The sequence below is a fragment of the Varanus komodoensis genome, unplaced genomic scaffold (genome assembly GCF_004798865.1).
Source record: "Varanus komodoensis strain SLA01 unplaced genomic scaffold, ASM479886v1 scaffold1, whole genome shotgun sequence".
Taxonomy (NCBI): Eukaryota; Metazoa; Chordata; class Lepidosauria; order Squamata; family Varanidae; genus Varanus; species Varanus komodoensis.
The window spans coordinates 126904067-126925847 of record NW_025335268.1 but is presented as its reverse complement, the minus strand read 5'-3'; the positions used below and the strand labels follow the sequence as shown (position 1 = coordinate 126925847).

General features: G+C 44.5%; 1 protein-coding gene across 6 annotated transcripts in view; it reads left to right on the top strand.

Moving 5' to 3' along the window:
- The first annotated feature begins 1009 nt into the window (after positions 1-1009).
- The window catches only part of LOC123030818 (muscle M-line assembly protein unc-89-like), a 56666-nt gene continuing 35894 nt past the window's right edge, over positions 1010-21781 (top strand). For 4 of the 6 annotated variants that reach the window (XR_006416170.1, XM_044445102.1, XM_044445079.1 and 1 more), the window contains exons 1-2: positions 1010-1253; positions 9665-9746. Coding sequence is in view for 3 of the 6 variants with exons in the window: in XM_044445102.1 (XP_044301037.1) it covers positions 9675-9746 (72 nt within the window). In the remaining 3 variants the exon portion in view is untranslated. Of the gene's footprint in view, positions 1254-9664; positions 9747-13318; positions 13373-14155; positions 14198-14860; positions 14987-21781 lie in introns of those variants that run through there. The other 2 variants (XM_044445088.1, XM_044445091.1) reach the window with 2 other exon arrangements.

Below are 21781 nucleotides of genomic sequence, written 5' to 3'. Positions count from 1 at the left end.
GCGTTGATCGCCATGCACCCGGTGCATGTATAAAACGAGTCTTAGTATGGCAAACCTCCTGACTAAGAAAACTGAGCCCGGAGGCCGGACCGCAGGGCATGAATTCAACGGAGAACGTTGCGCGAGCCAACATCTCCCAGCCAGCCTTCCGCCCTCCTCCCGTGCGCCCAGCTCCTCTCGGAAATAGGGCGAGGAGAAGCGTGGCCCTTGCAAGGCGTGGCCCGAAGACGGCGGTGCTTGCTGCAGGCCCTGCCGCGCCGCGGCCGTTCTCCAGTGCCGGCTTCCACGGCAGAAACGGCGCTCTCGCGCTCTGCTGCAATGGGCGCCGGGCGCCGCTCGAGCCCGTCCTGCTGCCCGCACCCGCAGGAGTGCTCACGAGCCCGCAGCTTTCTCTGCAGAAACAGCTCGTGCACGCTGGCAGCCCCGCCGTTCACTTTCCTTCAACAGACTTAAGCTGCAAAGCCTACACCCACACTTACCGGAACTCAGTGGAACTTACTTCCGAGCAGGCGTTAACGTCTATAGTTTTGCATCGTGACACCTCTCCTCCGCCTTGTTGGCCCTTCTTGCAAGGAGCCCCAGCAGCCCGTAAGCCTCCTCTTACTTGCCATTGTCGCCTCACAACAGTCTTGTGAGGTAGGGGCAGGCTGAGGAGCAGTGACTTGTCCAAAGGCACCCAGGGACGCTCCGCATCAGCTGGGACGCTCCACACGCCACGTTTGCATATGCTGGTACCGTTAGGCACAGCTTCAAGGGACCCTGAACCCTTTGCAAGGAGAATCACACGCTCCCCGCAGCTTGCTTGTTTTATGGTCCGGTTTCCCCGGTGCAGCGGCTGACTTTCTTGAGCCACCTCCCGCACCTAGCCTAGGCCTTCCTTTCCCGCCCTAACGGCGTTGCAAAGGCAGAGAAGCCCTTCTTTTGTCACCTGTTTCCTGTTTGCATTCTCAATTCAAACAGCCCGGAGTGTTGAAAAGACGAAGGTGGAGGAAAAAGGAGGGCACGCGGAACAAAAGAGACAATACTGCATAAGTTTCCTGTCGTCTTTTGTCTCGGGGGGTGGAGGCTCCTCTAAGCTTTCCTCGGTCGGCTCGGGGTGGAGGAGTGTTGCAAGAGCAACATGCTTCAGCCGCGCTTGATTTATTGCCTTATATTCCAGGGCGCCCCCTTCGCAACATTTCTGGAGCCAGCTCGTGCCTTGCACTAGCTCTCGTTTCAAAGCACGGAGCAAAGCGGGAGCCGTTGCGCGCAAGGTAAGGGTCGCTGGTGCCCGCTCTGCAGCAGCTGTAAGAGCGCATAATTTCTCGATGGGCAAAAAGACTCAGACCTCTTTTTAAAGGCACCTCGACTAACACTGGAACCTTGCAGATATGGGATCCTGAGATGGGGCTTGTCCGTAGCATTAGGGCGGTTTAAGGCGGAGGTTACGTTCCTGTTGAGTCAGGAGGAGAGCTCAGGCGCCAAGTCTCTGTGATCTTGCTAAACATCCTTCTAGTCAGCCTGCGCTCGCCGTAATTGGCGGACGAGCTTCTCGCGATTGAAATAAAATTAATAAGAATGGTGGTTATTTTAAAATGTCATAGCTTTTCCACCCTGCGGTTCTGATCATTTAAGCTATGCATACTCTTTATTTGTTTTAATTTTAGATTACTTCCCTGGGCACAGGGAGAAAGTTACAGCTGCGTCTGCACGAAATAAAAAACACTCAGGCATAGATCGAAATGGGCTAGTTTTGTACGTGGATTAGAGCGCTTTCGGGTGGGATGCTTCGTGTTTGCTGATGTAGCGACTTCGCTGGTGATGCAGGGACGCCAAAGCTGGGGCCGCTCCCGTGCACCAACAGGGAGCCAGTTTGCCGTGACCTCCGTGTGGGGTGCGAGCGCTGTGCGTAGAACCAGTGCATTGGCTAGCTTGAAAATAGGCTTTTGAATCAGCCCCTTGGGCAACGGGAAGAGGAATGTGCAGAACGGCTTAGAATTGGCAACCGGTTCGGCTAACTTTAATTTTAAAATTTTATTTATTTCATTTTTGCACCCTTCTCTTCAGCTGCTCGGAGGTTCCCCCCCCCCATTGCCCGCCCCCCATCTTCTCTTTATCCTTTGCCTTATGCCAAGAGAGATGCATCTCTGCTTATGTCTTTCTAGAGTGTTAAGGCTTGTGCTTTAAGGCTTATGACTTCAGTGCTGAGGGTTCTCTTAAGAGATGTAGAGCGCCCGTTTCACTGAAGCATTTTAATGCTGAACATTTCCTCTCTCAGGCATTATATTCAGTTGAAAAAGCAAAATGGGTCACACTGTGTGTTGCTTCCTTACTTTGCCAAATATTATCAGCACAAAGTTGAGTGGACACATGGATATCCTTGCAAGATAACAACGTGCAGTTGCCAGTGCCAATTGGTTAGGAGGTGTTTCTTCCTTGCGTGTTTTATAAGGCATGCCTCAGTGCTACACGGTAGTTGGTTTGAATTTAATGATAATTAGTGTGTAATCTAAAATAAATTACAGTTCCATGCCAGCTGGAGATTGCTTGGAGAGTGAGACCTTTTTCCTGCTTAAATAAGCATTGGTTTGTGCCCTAACTTAGCCATCTTGGGTGGGTTTTACTTCCCTTTCACCCCCTTCCACTTAAATTCCATTGCTTTACTAATAAGTAATAGCTTACATTACATCTATTGAAAGTTATTAAATGTCACTGAAAATCAGTTTGTTCTTTTGTCTGAACTCAGCCAAGATAACAACCCATAGACTATTGAGCACAACCAACCCATACATAGAGGACATGGTTTGCAGTTGAGTTGTGAACTGTGCAGCTCATTATGTTGAATTGGATCTATTGCCAAGTAATATGTAATACGATTGCATGTTAAAAGTTAGGTATGGAGAGTATGGGCAGCTTTCAAATGACACATTCATAGAATACAGGTAGACCCTGGGTTATGAACCTCTGGTTACAAACAACCCATCTTATGAACAAGCAAACCTGGAAGTCTCCCTTGTCCTCAAGTGGCAAGCAGCTGCCGTCAAGCGCAGGACAGCAAGCAGTAGGCAGTGAGGAGAGGGAGGAAGGGAAGGCAAGAGGGAAAGGGAAGGAGGGAAAAGCAGTGCCGGCCAACAGCAAAGTCAGAACTAGAAAGTGACTTCATTGGTAATTCCTCCCCTCCAGCAGCACGATCAAACCCTGACTCTCCTGCACCAGGTCTGCTCCAATACCAGTCCCATTTCCACCACCATCCAGTTAATGTAATCTCAAGAAGTATTAATCTTTAATAATCTTTTTACTTTATATATCTAAACTGTTTTAAGAACTGTACTATATATGTACACACATACATACAGATTCCCTCTGTGTTCACTACCTGTAGTTACTTTACTGTATTATCATTATTAAAATGCTGTATTATTTAAGATTTTTTTAGCATATATGTGTGAGAGAAGGAAAATTACTGTTACTAGGCAGAAGAATGATGGATTACTAAAGACCAGCGCAAAAGACCCTTATAAGGCCAAAGGCCAGAGTACAGAACTGTGTAAAGATTTGTAAATAGGAAGTAGAAGAACATAGGCAGGTTTAAATTGGTTACTGATGTAAACAAACAAAGGTGAGCTAATAGTATGGTTGAGTTGAAAACAAAGACAATAGTAGAAGAGTGCTTCTTACATCAAAGTCCTGAAAAACACAAGAGGGGTGAGGTTGAGGGCATTGGTAAAACCTTTTGCAGAAGATAGTAGGTAATTGATTGCCTTTTACAACCATAATGAGCCTGGAGGAAGGATTGTTCTTCCTATCTCATCCTCCCAAAAGTTTTAGGAGATAAGTGGTTACACTTTAGGAGCAAGACTGTTACAAGGTCAAGAGGACCTATTGAACTCCTAGAAAGCAGTGCTCCTAGGAAGTTGTGCATAGGCTTAATAGGTTCATGAATAATAACTGACGCACCTCATAGGTAATGGGCTTATTAGCATGAACATGAGATGTATGAGTGGGAGGGAGAACATATCGAGGAGTAGTATGATGTAGGCAGACTGAGAAGATTGCAACCTCTTAGTAACCCAGCCAATGGGAGAAAAGAGGCAGGGTCTGTGATTCGGGGAAAAGGGAATAAAAGGCAATGTCTGTTGTCAAAGTGGCGCGCTACCTGTGTGGTGGGCGCCCGCTCTTGCAAGAACGTATTAAACTATTACTACTTGTTACTTTGCCTCCCATATCATCACTGCTTGGGATTAAATTTTTTTCCTAACATATGGAAGTGTTTCTTAAGTGCTTTATATGCTTTTATATACATGATCTGACTTAACATACAAATCTGACTTAATGTTTCCTTGAATGGAACTTGTCTGTAACCCAGGAACTCCCTGTAGTAGACTTAGAAGGGTCCAAGAAGGCCATTGGGTCCAACCCCCTTTGGTGCAGGATGCCAAGTCACACCATCCCACTCAGATGACTGGCTTAGTTTCCAGACCCTGCTTCACCTTTGTTGCTCCCCTCTGAACCCTTTCTAGTTTTTCTGTTTCTTCCAAAAATTTAGGTGGCCAGAACTGAACACAGTTCACTTTAAGAGAGGTCTGACTAGTGCTGAGTAAAGGGGGGATAAAAAGTCTCTTGTTCTGGAAGTAATACTTTTATTTATGCATCCCAAAATAGTGTTTGTCCTTTTTGCAGCTGCATTGTGTCCCTGGCTCATATTTAGCTTGTTGTCTACAACAACACTGTAGGGTTTTTTTTTTCTTTTTCAGTGCTGTTGAGCCATGTATTCCCCACCTTGTATTTGGTTTTTTTTTTTCTTCTAGGTAGAGAATTTGGCATTTGTCCCCACTGAATTTCACTCTGTTGCTTTTTGCCATGTGTTCTAGCTTGTCTATGTCACCCTGGATCTTCTTTTTGTCACCCAGGGTGTTATCTATTCCAACCAGTTTTTGTGTCATCTGAAATTTAATTATTGTTCCCTGGACTTCCTCATCTTGATCATTAATAAATATGTAGAAGAGCACTGGTCCCAGGACTGAGTCCTGTGTCACCCCACTTGTTACCTTTCTCCAGCTTGAGAAGGTGCCATTGATGAGCACTCTTTGTGACTGATTTTGTAGCCAGTTGTAGATCCACCTAATAGTACTTTTGTTAAGCCCACTTTTCGCTAGTCGTTAGTTTGTCAGGATTTCATGGAATGCTTTGCTAAAGTCTAGATAAACTATGTCCATGGCATTTCCGCTGTCCTTTTGGGAGGTTACCCAGTCAAAAAATAAGATCAGGTTAATTTGGCATGACTTACTCTTTAGAATCCATGTTGGCTTCTGTTTATCACTTCATTTTCTTTGAGGTGCTTGCAGACTGATTTTTAAATAATTTCTTCCAGTATTTTCCCAAGGACTGATGTTAGACTGACTGGTCTACAGTTCAGTTCCCCAGTTTGGTTCCCCCTGTCTTTCTTGTAGATGGGGTCAATATCAGCTCTCCTCTTGTTGTTGGATACTTCCCCTGTTTACAAGATTTCTCAAAGATAATAGATAGTGGTTCTGAGAGTTCTTCAGCCAGTTCCTTTATGGAGTTCATCATATCCTTGAGATTTGAACACATTAAGTTCTTCAAGGTTCTTCTTGACCATTTGTTGATCTTAGGCTGTCATCCTACCCTTTCATCTTGTATTTTCTCCTCTGTAGGTAGGTCATAATTTTTTTAATGCATAATGCACCTCCATCTCCCTTTTTGTCCCTTCTGTTTTTCTTGAAGAGGTTGCTGTGGTTATTGCTATGGGGTTGCAGTTGCTTTCATGTACTGGGAGCTCAAGTTCATGTTGTCTTGGAGGGGCCATGTTTGGCTGAAGATTCCTCCCAGCAAATATCAGGGAAACTGAGCTCCTGCCCCGTGCTTCTTTGCAACCATCATTCTTCCTTGCTACACTGACAATTTGTTTTTCAAAGATAACATCACCCTCTTTGATTGGGTGGGCGGTAAATAAATAATGAATAGACACCAACAACTAATGGGTTGTAATCTGGTTTTCTTCCTGCATTTTTTCAGATACTGTTGTTAGTCCCTGTCTGCGGTTTTTTCTCTGCTGTGGTACATAACTCATTGCCAGTTGACATTGTAACCTGATGCATATCTCCCTCCCCTGTGCTTAGTTTAAAGCTCTCCTAATTAACGTCTTCATGTTGTGGCCAAGGACATGCTATCTGTACTTACAGTTCATTATCTGCCGGTAGTCCTTCCGCCAAAAAGTTTGGCTTGTGGTCCCAGAAACCAAAATTCATGCTCTGGCACCACTGTCATAACCATGTATTCATTTGAGTGTTTTTCCTCTTCCCTGAATTGGTGGGATTGGGAAGAAAACTATCTGGGCTCCAGTGTTCTTTATTTCTCCCCTAGAGCTTTGAAGTCTGATGTTATTTCCTCAGTATTCCTCTTGACTGTGTCATTTGTTCCCACATGGATGAGAAGGAAGGAGTTCTCATCAATGAGTTGTATGAGTTGCATACAAGTGTTGGTTGTATCATTGAATTTTTGTCTCCAAGGAGACAACACACCTGGCATTTCCCCAGGTTGACTCAACAGACGTATTTTTCCATCCCTTGCAGTAATGAGTCTCCCTTAACTAGCATTTTATTGTAGCAAGCTTGGGTAGCATTTCTTATATTTGGTTTATTACTGCTGCAAGCTTGGGTCATGTTTCTCCTATTTGGTGTCCTCCAGTCTAGGGAGAGTCACTCATGTTTGGTTGTTCCTCAGTCTCTTTTTCAGGGTTTCTCAATATGTTTAGCAGTTCCTCCATAGCCAGCTGTTCTTGTATCTCTTCCTTGAGTATCTGGAAATGGTTCGAAATTTTCACCACTTCCTCGGTTGTAGCATGTCTTCTAGTCCCTCTGCTGCTGACTGCCACTTTTTTCCTGGGTGTCCTCATGTCTTTTTCTTCTCCCATAGAGTTCTCATCCTTCGATTGATGTTGCCCCTTTAGAATTTCATTGGGTTTTTTGGCCAGTTCAAGGGTGATCAGTCATAGCTCAGTTGTTCTCAGCTTTTCCTCTAGGAGGGTAAGTTGCTTCCATTTGTTGTATTTGTAGAGTGCCTTGAACAAACATCTTGCAGTCATTACAGCACACCCATTTTTTCTGGGTGGTTGCTTTTGCGGCAGTTTTTGTGGCAGCGTTCCCTAGCGCTTCCTCCAGATGACAGCAGAAGCTCATGCTGGCTGCACATGAGGCTCCAAGATACGATTCTTGGGCCCAGTGGGAGAAACAGTAGCAGCATCGGCCATCTTTACTGTGGTCTTTGCCTGCATTGCAACGTGGGGCTGCTGTTGTTGTAGCTCCAGTGACAGGCATTTACCCAAGAGAGCAAGTTCACGGGGCGTAGGGGAAATAGAGTGACTGCAAAGTGAAGGCAGCTCAGTGGGTCGTTCTTCTCTTCCCTCCTTAGGGACCCCCCAGTGGCTCCAGTGTCCACAGGCAGCCACCTGGATGAGGGAGCACAAAGGCCAGGGTCAGTGGGCAAGCTGCACTCACTTGGCTCTTCCTTTTCCATTTTCTCTGGAGCAGTGATGGTGGCAGGGGCCATGTTGTGTTTGGCAGACTCACTGTGATGTGGGGAGTTTGCTTTTCTCCCCCTCATTGTGGGGCTCTGAAGGGGGTCACCAGATTGTCAACTGGTCTCCTGGTTTGTGGGGAACCATCAAGTTGAGGGGCGAGTGGCAGCTGCCTTTTTTCGCCCCTTTTCTCCTCTGTTTTATTGGAGCTCCAGCCTTGATTGACCTTTTGGCAGCCATTTTATTGCCTTGATGGCTTAAAGATGGATTAGTCAAGGTTGACAACTTTCTTATAATATTTGCCTTGTCTTTGAATCACCAAGGTTAAGCCAATCTGGATGTAAGAGTTTAGTTCTGATGTTTTCTCTGTTTCCAGATTACTCTAGATATTCTGTGCAAGTTTTCATTAGTCCTACACAGAAGGTGGGAATCAATGCCAATATAAACTACATCCATTTCCTGCTCTGGCCATAAGGATGTGGACAGAATCTATGGATAATTGCAACCAGTCACTTGATCCTTGTCCTGACTGCTGCACTTGGGTCTGTGAAATAACACATGCTTCTCCAGGGAAGGGCACATAGCTATGGTACTGGCATCAGTTGCCTCATGTCCCTTGTACTCTTATAATCTTAGGCAGACTCTCCACATGCCTGCCTATAGCAGGGATACCGTTTGTTTAAAAAAATTGCTGACTTTGGTTGTGCACCTTTGGGCACATACAGCACATCTTTCTCTTGTAAAAGGAAATAGTCTCTGCTCTGTCTGGCCATGCTCTAGATCATGGGTCCTCAAACTATGGCCCGTGGACCAGATCCGGCCCACCATGCCCATTTGGACCCGCCGCGCGGGCGCCCACACACGTGCCTGCTGCTGCCCACCTTGCCCCGTGCGCGGGGAGGCAGCGGTTTGCTCACCCAGAGAAAACGATCTCCAAGTGAGCAAGCCGCTGCCTCGTGCGCCAGCGCGTGCCTGCCCCTGCCTCCCCTTGCCGCGTGCACCCGCCCGCGCCTCGCCTCCCCTTGCCTCGTTGAGCGCCCTGCCCTCACCTCGGTGTGCCGCCTGCACGTGCTGCCCCCACGCCGGCCCACGCACACCGCCAGCACCACTGTCCCGGCCCGCCCAGCACCCGCAGCTTTCAACTGGCCCCCTGGAGGAAAAGTTTGAGGACTCTTGCTCTAGATTCTGGCATCAGCCAAGTTTGCATTATCTCTGGGGAAAAGACGCCACCCTGTCCCATGCATGCCAGTCACATGCCATGCTTAGAAAGTCCTGGAATATTGATTAAGTGGAATATAAACCCAAAAATAAATAAATAAATTTGCCTGATAACCCTCCCAGCATGCAGGTCGCTGTGTCATCTGAACTCAGCAAGGTGTGTAGTGGAGGTGGCTTCCAAACCAGCCCAGAACTCTACAGCCTGTTGTAGTGTTGTGGGTGGGCTTGGAAGCAGCCCCCTCCCACTGTGCATCTTGCTGGGTTTTGATTAGATAGCAACCCACATACTGCCAGGGTTTTTAGACATATTGTGAGGTATTTGCTTGTGTTGAGGAAAAGACCAACTAGAAGGTTGAAGAAAGGGTTAAAAGGAGTCTTTTAGTCTGAACAGAGGAAACCCTAAAGAAAATTCAGGTCACTGTAACCAATAGATAAGAAGGAGATTGTGAAGGTTCTTGGATAACCAGGATATGGGTGTCAAGAAAATGTAAATTTCCATTGTGTTCCAAAGCAACAAGGTATGTTTCTTGTGTAAGAATGTTTTGTTATCCTAAATAAGCTATTGTTTAAAAATGTGCCCAAAAGGTATAAAAGGTGTTAGATTGCAATTGTTCTTTGTTATTACCTCTCAGTAGCATTAACCTCTTGCATGCAAGATAATAAAGCTTCCTGTTGGTATTTTTGTGTGGCAAGTAGTTCTAAGGAGCTCCAGCTCCTCCCAGGCCTGGTTGTGAGTCCCACAACAACCCCATAAATGCTCCACTGGCTGAACTGTCTCAGGACAAGATAACAAACAGCTGCTCAGCTGAGGAGTGAGGGAAGAGGCTCAGCTGCACCCTCGACCGTCTGGCCAATGTACACAAGGGTGGCTGCAAAGCTGAAAGCATGCTGGAAAAATGGTAGTTACTCTGCCCTTTTTCTTTCCCATAGGACTTGAATTATGAACCGAGGTTTTCCTCAGCACTGGGGAGGTTTCCCTGGAAGAGGACGTGGACATTGGTTTCACCCAGATGTAAGTTGCTGCAGCTGCAGTTTTAGTCTCCTGTGCTCCTCCCCTTTTTACTTAAAGAAGTGTGGTATATACATCCTGTGAAAGGAACAGAAATTCTGTAACTAGAAGCCACAGCAGCAATAGCTTTCTCCCTTGGAAAGTGAAGCTTTGCTAGTAGATAGCATTACATTTCTAAAAAAAAATTCATTGTAACATAATGAATGAATATAATACTGGTCAAATTGAGCAGTTTGAAAGTTAAGATTTTTTTCTAGACAGTGATAACTACAAAATGCCTATCTGTAATGCATAACATGCAAATATTTAATACGCTCTTTGAGAGTACTGAAGTGAATGGGTCTGATCAAGATTTTAGCATGTGCAACTGGTCTGTCAGAAGTGTGTGACCCTTCCAGCCCCTGAAAATGATACAAAAAGAATCAAGCCGTCCTCCTGAATGGGGACAGTTCGGGTGGCTCACAGAATCAGTCTATGGTGCAGAGGAAGGTGGAGTTCACCCCAGGCAGGCTGGAGGCACTTTCTGTGAGCATTGACATAGTTACTGGATACATTGCAGATTGAAGTATGCTTTATTTTTTCAAACAATCCTGAGAAAGAACAGGGATGACCAGCTTGCAGACCTGTGATCACCAGATAAGTGCCTGCAGATCAGAAATACCCAGTTTTAGCATACAAGTTGACCCTTTCGGGGATGATCAAGCTCTGTAATGAAATTGGCAGGTTTATGAAAGAATGTAAAAGCTCTTCTGGATCCGATGATGCAGAATTGCTTCCTATTTTTCAAGCAGAAGTCACAGCAACAAAACAATTCAGTGTGAGTGCCTGCCTGCCTCCCACACCTGGACCTGTCAGCAGTGCATGTACATGACATGCTCAGGTGTCATATCTGATGGGCTGATACTGGGAGGGCAAATTTCCACCTTCCCTTTGTGGTACACCACATAAGTCTAGCAATCAGCTTATTTTGAATTCTTGTATTTGACATTTTGGCTCACAGGAAAAGGGAAGGGTTCTGTCAGTGTAGTTACCACCTTATGGGAAGTAGAAAATTACTGTGACTAACAGACTAGAACAGTTAAGGCTATAAATCACTTAGTGGTTAATAATGAAACTAGTGCTGACACAAACAAAGAGACCGCAAGTTGCAATCAGTAGACGTGGCATTAAACTTTCGAACTTAGAATCCAAAGTAAGGCTGCATTAGCTAATGCATATGAATAGTACCTCCTAGTATGACTCAGAGGGTTAGTAACATGAACATGGAACGCTTGAACAAGATGTGGGGAACCTATTAAGGAGTACTATGAAGTAGGCGGACTCAGAAAATGTGAATTCTGAGTACCCCAGCCAATGGGAAAAAGGAGGCAGAGACTTTGCGTGGGAAACAGGGAATAAAAGACTGTGTAAACCGCTCTTCCGGTGCACTACCTTCGGGGTGAGTGTCCGGTCTGGCCAGAATGTATTAAACTGTTGCTGCTTAGTACGTCTCTTAGGGGAAACTTCATTCCCCACAACCTGACTCTGTAACAATATCTCTGCATCAGCTCACAGAGATGGGCTTGGAGATGACGCTGAAAGACTCCCAAGGCTATTTCCTTGGACCACTCCAACCCTCATGCTATTGAATTGGCTCAATGTCCATAGCTCAGGCTTTCTTGGCCTTCTAACAATCAGAGGCCTCTTGCAAATTGTGTCTGACCCAACACATTAAGTGGGGCATACAGTGCCTTGCAAATGTATGCAACCACTTCAGATTTTTCTGATAACATTGTTTATGTTACCACCTCTTATTGAAACTGATTTAACTGGCATTGTCACCACTTGATGCATATGCGATGCGATACTCACCACTGTTAAGGTGCAATATTTTTTATTGTTGCACAAATGTTAAGTAAGCAAAAATAAACTGGCACTTGTTGGTTACATAAGGATTCCCCCCCTTCACTGTGACCTTCCTAAATAAACTCCGGCACAACCAGAGAAGAAGCCTGAAGTAGTCACATGGTATACGTAGTTGAATGGGTTTCACCTGTGTACAGTTCTAATGGCACATGATCTCAGATTAAATATTCTTGTTTCTGGAAGGCTCCAGAGTTCGTTAGAGAGTGCATCTAAACAAACAGCACCATGAAGATCCAGTAGTTCTCAGAACAATCCTGGCAAAAATTAGTGCAGGGTTGCGGTGTTTGGGAAATATTCCAAACTATGAACATCCCTGGAGCACTGTTAAATTCAGCGTTACAAAATGAAAAATATATGGCTCAACCACAACTCTGCCTACAGAAGGTCATTCATTAGAGCTTAGTGACTGTGATAAGAAAATCAGCAAGTAAGCAAAATTATGCAAGAGGATTTCAGAATACTTAAGTGAGAGAAAACAGGGCACAATGCACCATGACAATTAACTTTTACAAGCAAAACAGGATGCTTGCTAAAGAATGCCTGCTGGAGAGAAAAAGCCCTGGGCAAGTGATAGCTTGTTTATTTTGCATTATAAAAGAAGGACCCTCTGTCTGGAATGAGCCACTGTGCGCCTTTATTCTGCAGAATAAACCTTTAAACTCCTTATGTCCCTGCTGTGTATTAATTGAGTTATAGGGTAGAAACAGGACCACTTTCAGGAGAACTGGGTCAGGAGGACATTAGTCAGAGAAGTAATCAAGAGGGCAATGGTAACTCTGAAGGAGCCAGCAAGGAAATATAAATAAATAAACAAACAAATAAAAGGCCAAACCTGAAATTTTTGACTTCTCTGAGAAATCTGTATGTGGCACAAAGCCTAATGGTGCCCAATTAGGTTCTCAGCCTAATTGGCCTGAGAACACCCTCCTCATAGTGAAGTCTGGTGGTGGCAACATCATGTGCAGGTGCTTCTCCTCAGCAGGAAATTGGTCAGAACTGAGGAATGAGGGATGGATGATGCCCAATACAGGACAATTCTAGAAGAAAACCTGTTTCAATCTGCAAGGGACCTGAGACTGGTGGAGACTCACCTTCTAGCAGGATGATGACTGTCAGCACATTGTCAAAGTAACACTGGAATGACTTAAAAGAAAGAGCTGATTGTCTTAGAACTATTTGGTCCAAGTTCATGTTTCAGTCCAACTGAGAATCTATATCAGGACTCAAAAGTTGGGGGTTCATCGTGGTTTCCACCCAGCCATAAAAAGCTGGAAGAGTTTTGCCAGAATGAGCAAGACATACCGCATGTTGATTATTTTATCCCAATACAGCACAAGTACTTTACAAGAGAGATTTTAGGGGGAAATTGACACCTGCTGGACAGTAACCTCTCATCTCAGAGGTTTCTGAGTATCTTATGCTCTTCTTTGTGGTCTCTGTGCATCACACATAATGGGTGCTGTGCCTGGGCAGTGCCTGTAGCCCTGTAGCCCCGTAGAATACAAAAGCTTTAACGAACGGCTTGAGGCAAAGCGATTCGGAGGTGGAAAGAAGACTGGGGAAAAGGGCGGGCGCTCCGCCCTTTATAGCACCGTGGGAGGGTGCAGAGCTTCTGCCAAAATCAGTTAAAGCTTTTGTATTCTACCCGGCTACAGGCACTGCACAGACGCAGCACCCCTTATGTGTGAATGCACAGCTGACCACTCGAAGAACGACAGTTACAGGTAAGCAACCTGCCTTTTTGCTGCACCACGGCCAATAGGGCAGGAGGAACAAGGAGGTGGGTTTTCCTTCTCGGTCCTCCTCTTAAACCTTTCTTCTGCAAGATGGGATTATGAGCCTGTCTTGCAGAGGTGTGGTGTCGGGCCAGGAGAACCCAGAGGACTTTGCATGGTCCTGGGACTCTCCTCTCCTCTTCCCACTCACCAGAATGCTTCCTCCAAGGCCATTTTGTAACTTTGGAAAGAAGTCACTGTATTTTTTTTTTCCTGCAGCAGCGACAAAGGGGCAAGGGATAATCTGCTTCCCATTGTGTTTTAGCACTGTCGGTAAATAATCACCTGAAAAACATTAATTACAACTTGGAAACTTCCAAGCTTGCCTAACGCTATATTTGCATTTAACATCCATTTAGAGTTACAAACAAATTAAGGAACTTATTTTTCCCATGGAAAAAGGAAACAATGGAAAATACTGCATTACTGTTCTGTGTCTATGATGATTGTTAAAAAGGAAGTATTTCTCCTCAACCATTACATTTTTGCGGTGCTGGTCAGTGCAGCTGTTCTCAGTTCTCTTACAACTGAAGAGTGGCCTGCAGTGACCAGCATATCAGATACAATTAATCTGCATCTGCCCTGACTTGGAAACAGCATGTATAGCAGAGTTCAATTAATGTAGCTGTGCGTCCATCTAGTCAGGTTGCAGTGGATACCTTTCAGCTTGTTCAGCTTGAAGACAGGTTACTTTGAGATCTGTCTTTTGAACCATGCTTTTCCTGTTTACAGATGTTAGATTAAGCCTGATTTATAAGGCTTCACAGACAGAAGGTAAGCTTCCTATTGCTGTATTGTGAGACCCCCCCCCCATCCTGCTTATGGCTGAGCAGGCTCTGAGCTCATGTACTTCAACTCCCAGTATTCTTAGATGAAACTAATTTTATTTAGACCTATCCCACTCTTGTTCCCAGACTTGCTTACCTCTTTTTCATTTTCTGATCTTAAGGAGAAAGTGAGTCAAGTGTGGTTTCTAATTTTTTGTTTTGTTTTGTTTTGTTTTGACCCACCAAGTCAGTAAACAAATCACATTGCAGTTGTTGTAATGGGGCCTGTATAGATGAAACTCACTTAGCTGAGGCTAACGTCAAAGAAAAGCAACTTTATTTGCATATGTGGAGGTTGCAAACTTGTACCAGTACATAGTTAAGGTCCACAAACTCCTAAAAAAGAGGATATTGTGGAACAATGTATGGATGCGCTTGGTATGGACTCCATGAATGTGCTTGGTATGGGCTCTAACAATGACTGACAACTGGTATAAGGCCCAAAGCTGACTTGACTACAGGCTGAACCCACTCATCTTAAGTTCTCCTGGAAATGGTATGAAATACTTGCAGTGAAACACAATCATTTGACTGTAATGAATGGATTTATGACCTCCAAGGCCATGAACAAAAGGAGTAACATAATTGCAACATCAAATGGACTAAGGGCGCTAATGAGAATGAGCTTTTGCTGCCAGATCAAGAGAAGACATGTTGAAACCGGGCTCCATTCCTCAAGGAACTTGATACCACAAGAAGTTGTAGCCACAATCTTCAGGATGTCTTCCAATGCCTGGTATTTGTTCAGTTCTGTTCTCTACTGTTTTTAGGAAGTATAGCATGTCTAGCAATCAGGTTGCTTAAAGCTGAAATGATGGTTCCAGAACCTGGGAGGTGTGCTGGATCAGACCAAAGTCCTGTCTAGTTCAGCATTCAGTTCCTGCAGTGGCCATCCAGGGAGGCCAAACCTGTAACAGCACATTCCAGCTTAGATTTCTCGGCAACTGGCATCCAGAGGCTCATGGCATCTGATTGTGGAGGTGGAGGTCATCCAAGCTGCTGAGCATCACCATACTGGTGCTAGCAAATTCCATAATTCATCCATGTGCTATGGGAAAGAGTGCTTTCTTTATCTGTCGTGCCTCTCCTACCATTCAGCTTCAGGGGTCCAGTGTTCAGAGAGAGAGAATTGTACACACCTGTAATGCTACAGTCACTTTTTTCAAGCTAAGAAGCCCCAGGCATCTTTCCTTATTTAAAAATTTAAAGACAGTAATAAAAAAGCGACCCAAAAAGAGATGTATGGGAGCCATAAACAGGGCAGAGAGAAGGGGCCAAAAGAAAAAGCATCTCATAAATGACCTTTCCTCGCAAAGGATTGCTCCAGTTCCTTGGCATGTTCAGAGCAACAAGGAGTGAATTATTTGGACAGGAGTGAGAACACGGAGATGAAGCTGCCACAGGTAGAAAGTGGCAGTAGTCAAGGCAAGGGATAAGCAGAGTGTTTGCAGAATGGGAGAGAGCAGAGGTGGGGAGCCTCGTTCAGCCTGATGTCCAAATTCAGTGCTGGAGAACCTCTTGGGGGCTGCATTCGTGATAGACAGGGCAAAAGGGATGGCACCAAAGTGCCATGACTAGCTGGGGCATGATAAGAGAAGTAGGCCTTTTCCTCTATCTAAGTATGTATCTCAAAGATCTTATCAACAGGAACTTAAGCCTTAGCAGTACTATGTCAACCTTTTAGAGCTGTGTGTTTGTGGGGAGAAGAACTGTACTAAGGCCAGGAAACCACTAAATGATAGTGACAGAGGCCAGGGAAGAGGAAAGGGCCACCCAGGGAACCCAGGAGAACTGGATTTGGCTCCTGACCATCTGCATTTCTCTTCGAAAGAAAAGGGCCTGATTTGGCAGTGTTGAAAGGCGGATATGATATGAGCTGGTGATGAATAGAGGAAGGGAAGGGGAAGAAGGAGCTGGGAAATGAAGCCAAGGCTTTGATGCCAGTTCAGGAGTGTGAATGGGGACGTAAATTATGCAGAATGTATTAACTTATTTACTAACTTATTTACTAACAAAGACTTTCTAGGCTCACATAGCGCCACGAAGCAATGAAACATTCAGCCTAAAAACAAGACACATATCTTTAAAAATTGCTATTTAAAAGGCTCAGGTGAATAAAAAGTTCTTCATGTGGCACAGAGAGCCTCATAAAGATGGTGTCAGGTGAACCTCTTTGGGAAGGCTGCTCTACAGCCAGGGTGATCCTCTTCCTTGTATTTACCTCCCACACTTCATTTGGCATGGGAATGTGGAGCAGGACTTCTCGAGAAGATCTTAAGAGTTTGGCTAGGTTCCTATGGGCAAAGGTAGCCATTCAGGTTATCAGGTTCCAGGTCATTTTAGAATGTTAAGAGCAGGAGCAGGACAGGTTTGGCACTTTTAGATTCTCCGTTGTGCCATGGAGAATGCAAAATGGCAAAACTTTGACAAGATGTGTTTCATAAAACTGATGGAAAATGTCATTGTGTTGCCTGAAAGGTATCCCTCAGGACTGATTCTCTCATCTATGGGTCTCTTTTCTGATAAGATTTAGAATCATATTGAAGCCTGTATAACTTGCTATTGAACAAATCGCCAATTCAGACATTAAAAGCCCTGCATATTAATTCTCTCTGTTTTCAAGGAGCAGATGGTAAGAATACAAGTGGCCACCCTGGAGAACTTCTTTCTGAAGTTCCTGACATGCTCACCTGTCTGTGCAGGGTAGAATTGTGAGCTGGGATTAACTATGCAGTTCAATGAGATGATAGAAAACTGAAATGGGAAAACTGTACCCTTTGGGAATGTAGGTGGGGATCACACTTTTAATGTCCCTCTCCAGTGTTAGACCACCCTGCAAATAGATTTGTTGTTTTTCAGTTTGCAAGGAGCCTTTGGAAATTTACATGTTTGGGCTACCATCTGAAGTGGTGCAATCCATTCTACGCTTCAATATTGTCACCACATTCTGCAGCATGTGTGCATTGTGAGGGTGAGGCTCATGCTGAAATCCATATACTATAACTGGATATATTTGATTTGGGCTAGAAAGTTCATCAGGCCTGAAGTTGCCTGAAGACAGGGAGCTGTGGTAGTTTCCAAGAAGAAAATCATGGATATGAACAAGAGATGACTCTTTTCTAACTGGTCCATTGGCTGAGCCACTCTATGGTGGGACACATGTCTTGGAGTGCATGCCTTGTTTTTCCAGCAGAATCTGGCTCTTGAAAGCCCCTAAGCAACTGTTTGGCAAGCTGCTGGAATGCCTTTTCTGCAGAAAGAGTATGCAAGGGGAGCCATTCCCACTTACCTTATTTCCCAGTAGAATTTCAGAGGTGGTGAGTGGAGTCTCCTCACACCTTTTTTTACAGCGAAATTGTTGCACTTTGGAGGAAGGTGGTGTGTGGGGTTCCTCCGCACAGCTTGTTTCCCAGCAGCATCAACAAGGTTTCAACAGCTGCCACTTCTGAGCCCTCCAAGTTGCCCATCTGTATCCTATAGGTATCTGATTCATCTGAAAGGCCTGCTTATGTCTAGGCACTTTGCTTAATTTTCAAAGATACTGAAGAAGAAGCAAAACCACCTGTGTTATGCAATCTTTTGAATACATGTATATTGGTAGATAAACAAGCAGAGCAAGGCTTACATACCTGACTCTTTAGAGTGCTGGGCTTCCTTATGTGATGGGCATCTCACCAGGGGCTCTGAATTGCCTGGACAGCTGGACACCCTTGGTCCCAAGTGGAAAGCCAAAGAACAAAGCTCCTTGCTGTGACTTTTATATCATCCCTCTGTTAGAGTATTCACAACCTCCTTTCCTGAGAGAGGAAGAAGCGAGGGTGAGAAATGGCCCAGCTATCCCAAGTGAAGGGTGGGTAAGCAGCCTTATCTTAAGAGCAAAGTGTGGAATTGACAGAGCTTGATGGTTAGTGATCTTAACAAAGTCCTCCTGGTTTCTCACAGCAGTTTAGCCCGACAAATGGCTACTCTTAACCCCTGTGCTGGACACTGAGAACATTTCCTACTTAGCTCCTCATCCCGGTCTTCCACTAATCATTCCCAGTACAGCATCCTAGTGATCAGATTGCTGGTTCCATTCAGGTAACACATAATGTGCCAAACCAAGTGCAATAGAGGTTCATTTAATACTTCAGGTGATGTCTTCAGATTGATGGGATCTTGAATTGTTCTTAGTATAGAGTATTATATATTTAGGGTGCACGTTGTATGGTTATCAGTGAACTTAACTGTGTTAAAGTGGATAAATTGTGCATTGTGAGGATTTGGTTTCTGATTGTTAGGTCTGAATTTTACATAAACATGTTCCATGTAAGGGAGATAAGCTGGACCAGTGGGCAAAATAGTTAAACAGTCTAATAATCTACCAATGAGGAAAAGCCAGTGTGAGCGCCAGTGTGGTATTGTGGGTAGGAATGCAGGATTGAGACTCAGGCGAGACCCGCTCATCCATGGAGCCAACTGGGTGTCTTTATGCTAGTCATAGACTCTCAGCCCAACCTACCTCACAGGGCTGTTGTTGTGAAGATAAAATTGGGAGGCGGAGAATTATGTAAGCCACCTTGAGTTCCTAGAAAGGAAAAATGGGATATAAATATAATCATTTACAGCGATTTACATATCACAGAGCAAATACTGTCTAATAGAGGGAATCAATAAGAGAGGTAGCTTGAGTTAAGTGGAGGAGGAAGGAATGTGCCTGTATGGGTTGTCTCTGAATGGTTCCATATCCTCAAATATAAAGCCGTATTTCTAACCTTTTTAATATATACATGCATGCATACTTTCACTTTTAATACTTACCTCCAGAGGGGACCTTACTGCAGAGTTAATATGTTATTAGTATGAAACAAACCATCTCTTGAAAGTCTACAAGCCCATTGCTTGATTCTCCTAAGGTGTAGAAACTCCCTTTTATTCACTGTCAAATACAAGTATTTCAGGTTGGTCTGTTTTGTTCTGGTTATGTTGCCCACCCCCGCCCCCGTAACTATGTGTTTGAATTTCTAATAATATGTATATGTAGTAATAATAGCTATAGAATGGTCGTGCATGCAGTGAAACCCGATTGTCCAAGCACAAGACAGAGTTCATCAGCAGACTCAGCAGACTCAACTTTGAGGATTGCAGGAGCGCTGTAGATCTTTAGGGGAAAATTCCTGGGGGGAAGGTCCTCTCCCACTAGAAAAAGCTAATTGAATGAGGTGGAGCATAGAGAAAACCAGGAGGGAGGAGAAATGGAATGCAATAGCTGGCAGTGAAGGATGGGAGAAACTAACAGTTCTAAAAATGTAGAGATAATGATAATGATAATGATATTGGCTGGCTAGGTCATTTTATACTTCACTTTGAGAAGTTATTTTTAAATGTTTCCAGGCTTGAAAATTAGAACTCTGCAGTATTTGAAGATTGTGATGTAATCAGGATTGGACACTGGTGCCTTTCCCTCTGACCATCCTCCACCCAAACAAATAAAAACCCATTGCAAAGGGTAGAAGCAAAGAGAAGATGCTCATGCAAATTCCAAAGCAAATGCATTTCATTATCCATTGGCCTGTGTAAGGTATACATCAAGTTAGCATGTTGAGGCACCTTTGCTAAGCTGGAATGGCATGGGCCTGCAGTTGGATGGGTGATGTCAGAATCCCGGAATCTCAATTTGAGAAGAGAAAATAAAACTCTGGTTCGTGGGAAAGATCAAGTGTCCAGACCATCTAGGCTTTATTGTATTACCCAGGTTCCCCGCAGGTCCAACTCATGATAATGCATTACCGGGCAGGCAGAGGTAAACTCTGCTGCCAAGCTTTAATACCATTGCAGGGTATTTTATAGGTACACAGGTACAGGGCAATTGATAACAGAATGCAGACATTACAATAAGATTCTGAGGTCATCACATACAGAACAGATAAAGGAATGTCAGTCAATCATACAGAGACAATGAGATTACAATATTTCTAATTGCAGTGTATTGACATTTTAGTTCAGTAGCTTGAACCCATCTCCAGGTCTGCTTAGACATGTAAATTCAAGCTACTGAGAAACTATTCATGATAAGAGCCTGAGCTTATCTAGACTCTAAACATTCTGAGTGGCCAGGGCATATGAACCCCTGGGCTAGGAAGATACTTCCCTGTAAAACTGAATTCCAACAGTGATTATTTAATCATTGTGCAGGTATACAATGTAAATTTGGACTAAATTGCCTGTGTACTGTAGCTTACAGCTAAAGGTGAGAGAAAGGAGCGGGGAATGCCATTTTGAACAGTGACAGCTTGGTTCTGAGAAGGAGTACAGGATTTGATCCCACAATGCAAAAAGCACACAGAAGTAATGCTTTTCAGACAGAATTTATCCAAATTTTCCCAACAGTGACCAGTTGTAAAAGCAGAGCTGGGGACTGGGTTCAATGGCCTTACAGGCCCCTTCCAATTCTTCTGCTCTCTTCTGTAGTAGAAGGGGCTGTGGCTGGGAGAATGACTTGTGGCATTCTTATAGTTGGGTCACACTGAATGCTGCAGCCCACGTTCTGCATAGTTACAAAAATCTTGAAGTGCTGTTCACAGCTAGGTGAGGTTGGGTACTTGCCGGTGACCCATATCCATCAATCAGTGGTGGTAGGGAGGAGGAGCAGGCGACACCAGGGCGTAATTACTCACAAGCTCTCTGCTTGCCAAGCAAGCCAGTGATGGGATAAGAGGCGGTAAGAAGTTGGATTCCCTGAGGGAAGGCACCTACTGATGCTGTTTCGTCCAAGAGCCCTCAAAATCCTGTAAAGAGTGCTTCCCTTACATTGCCGAAACCCCATATACAAGAGGAAGGGAAGCAGACAGGATAACAGAGGTTTTCAGAAGTAGAAAAACTGCTCGGTACAATTTGAGAATACTCGGTGCCCTCAAAATACCAGCTGATAGTTTCAAGGCAACAAAGAATGGGTGGGAGGAAATGCAATTTTTAAATCTCCCCAGGGACAGATGGACAAACTGCCTATAGGATTTTAATTAGAGATTTAAGTTTGCTTAGATTTGGCAACTCTGTATCTCAAAAGGAAAACAGCCAATCAGCCACAGGTCCAAAGGGCTGGAGTGGAGTGGCCTGAGCCCGGATCAGCAGCACTCCACTCTGGATGATTTTGGGGCAGGGACCCACTTGACTTTATAGAATCATAGTTATCTCTAATACAGACTGTCATTAGAACAGTTACCATTGAAAACAGGATCCCTCTGTGATTCGGGATGTATTGCATGGAGCCAAGGATTTACTTGAGACAGCAAAATGATTGGGCTGCAATGGCAATAAACAAGCTAGAGCACAACCAAGTGGAGAAAATAAAGGAATCGCCAAAGGCTAGAAAGCTCAAATTTCAGGCACATCCCTGGCATCTAGTAAGCTGCATCAGTCTGATGACAAAAAGGCCAGACCAGAATGGGCAACAAACTACTTGTGAGCAGGACTGAAGACAATCAGGGCATGAAACCTATTCCAAGAACAGACCAGAGAACATACTCTTTGCAGTTGGGTCCCTTCTTATCTT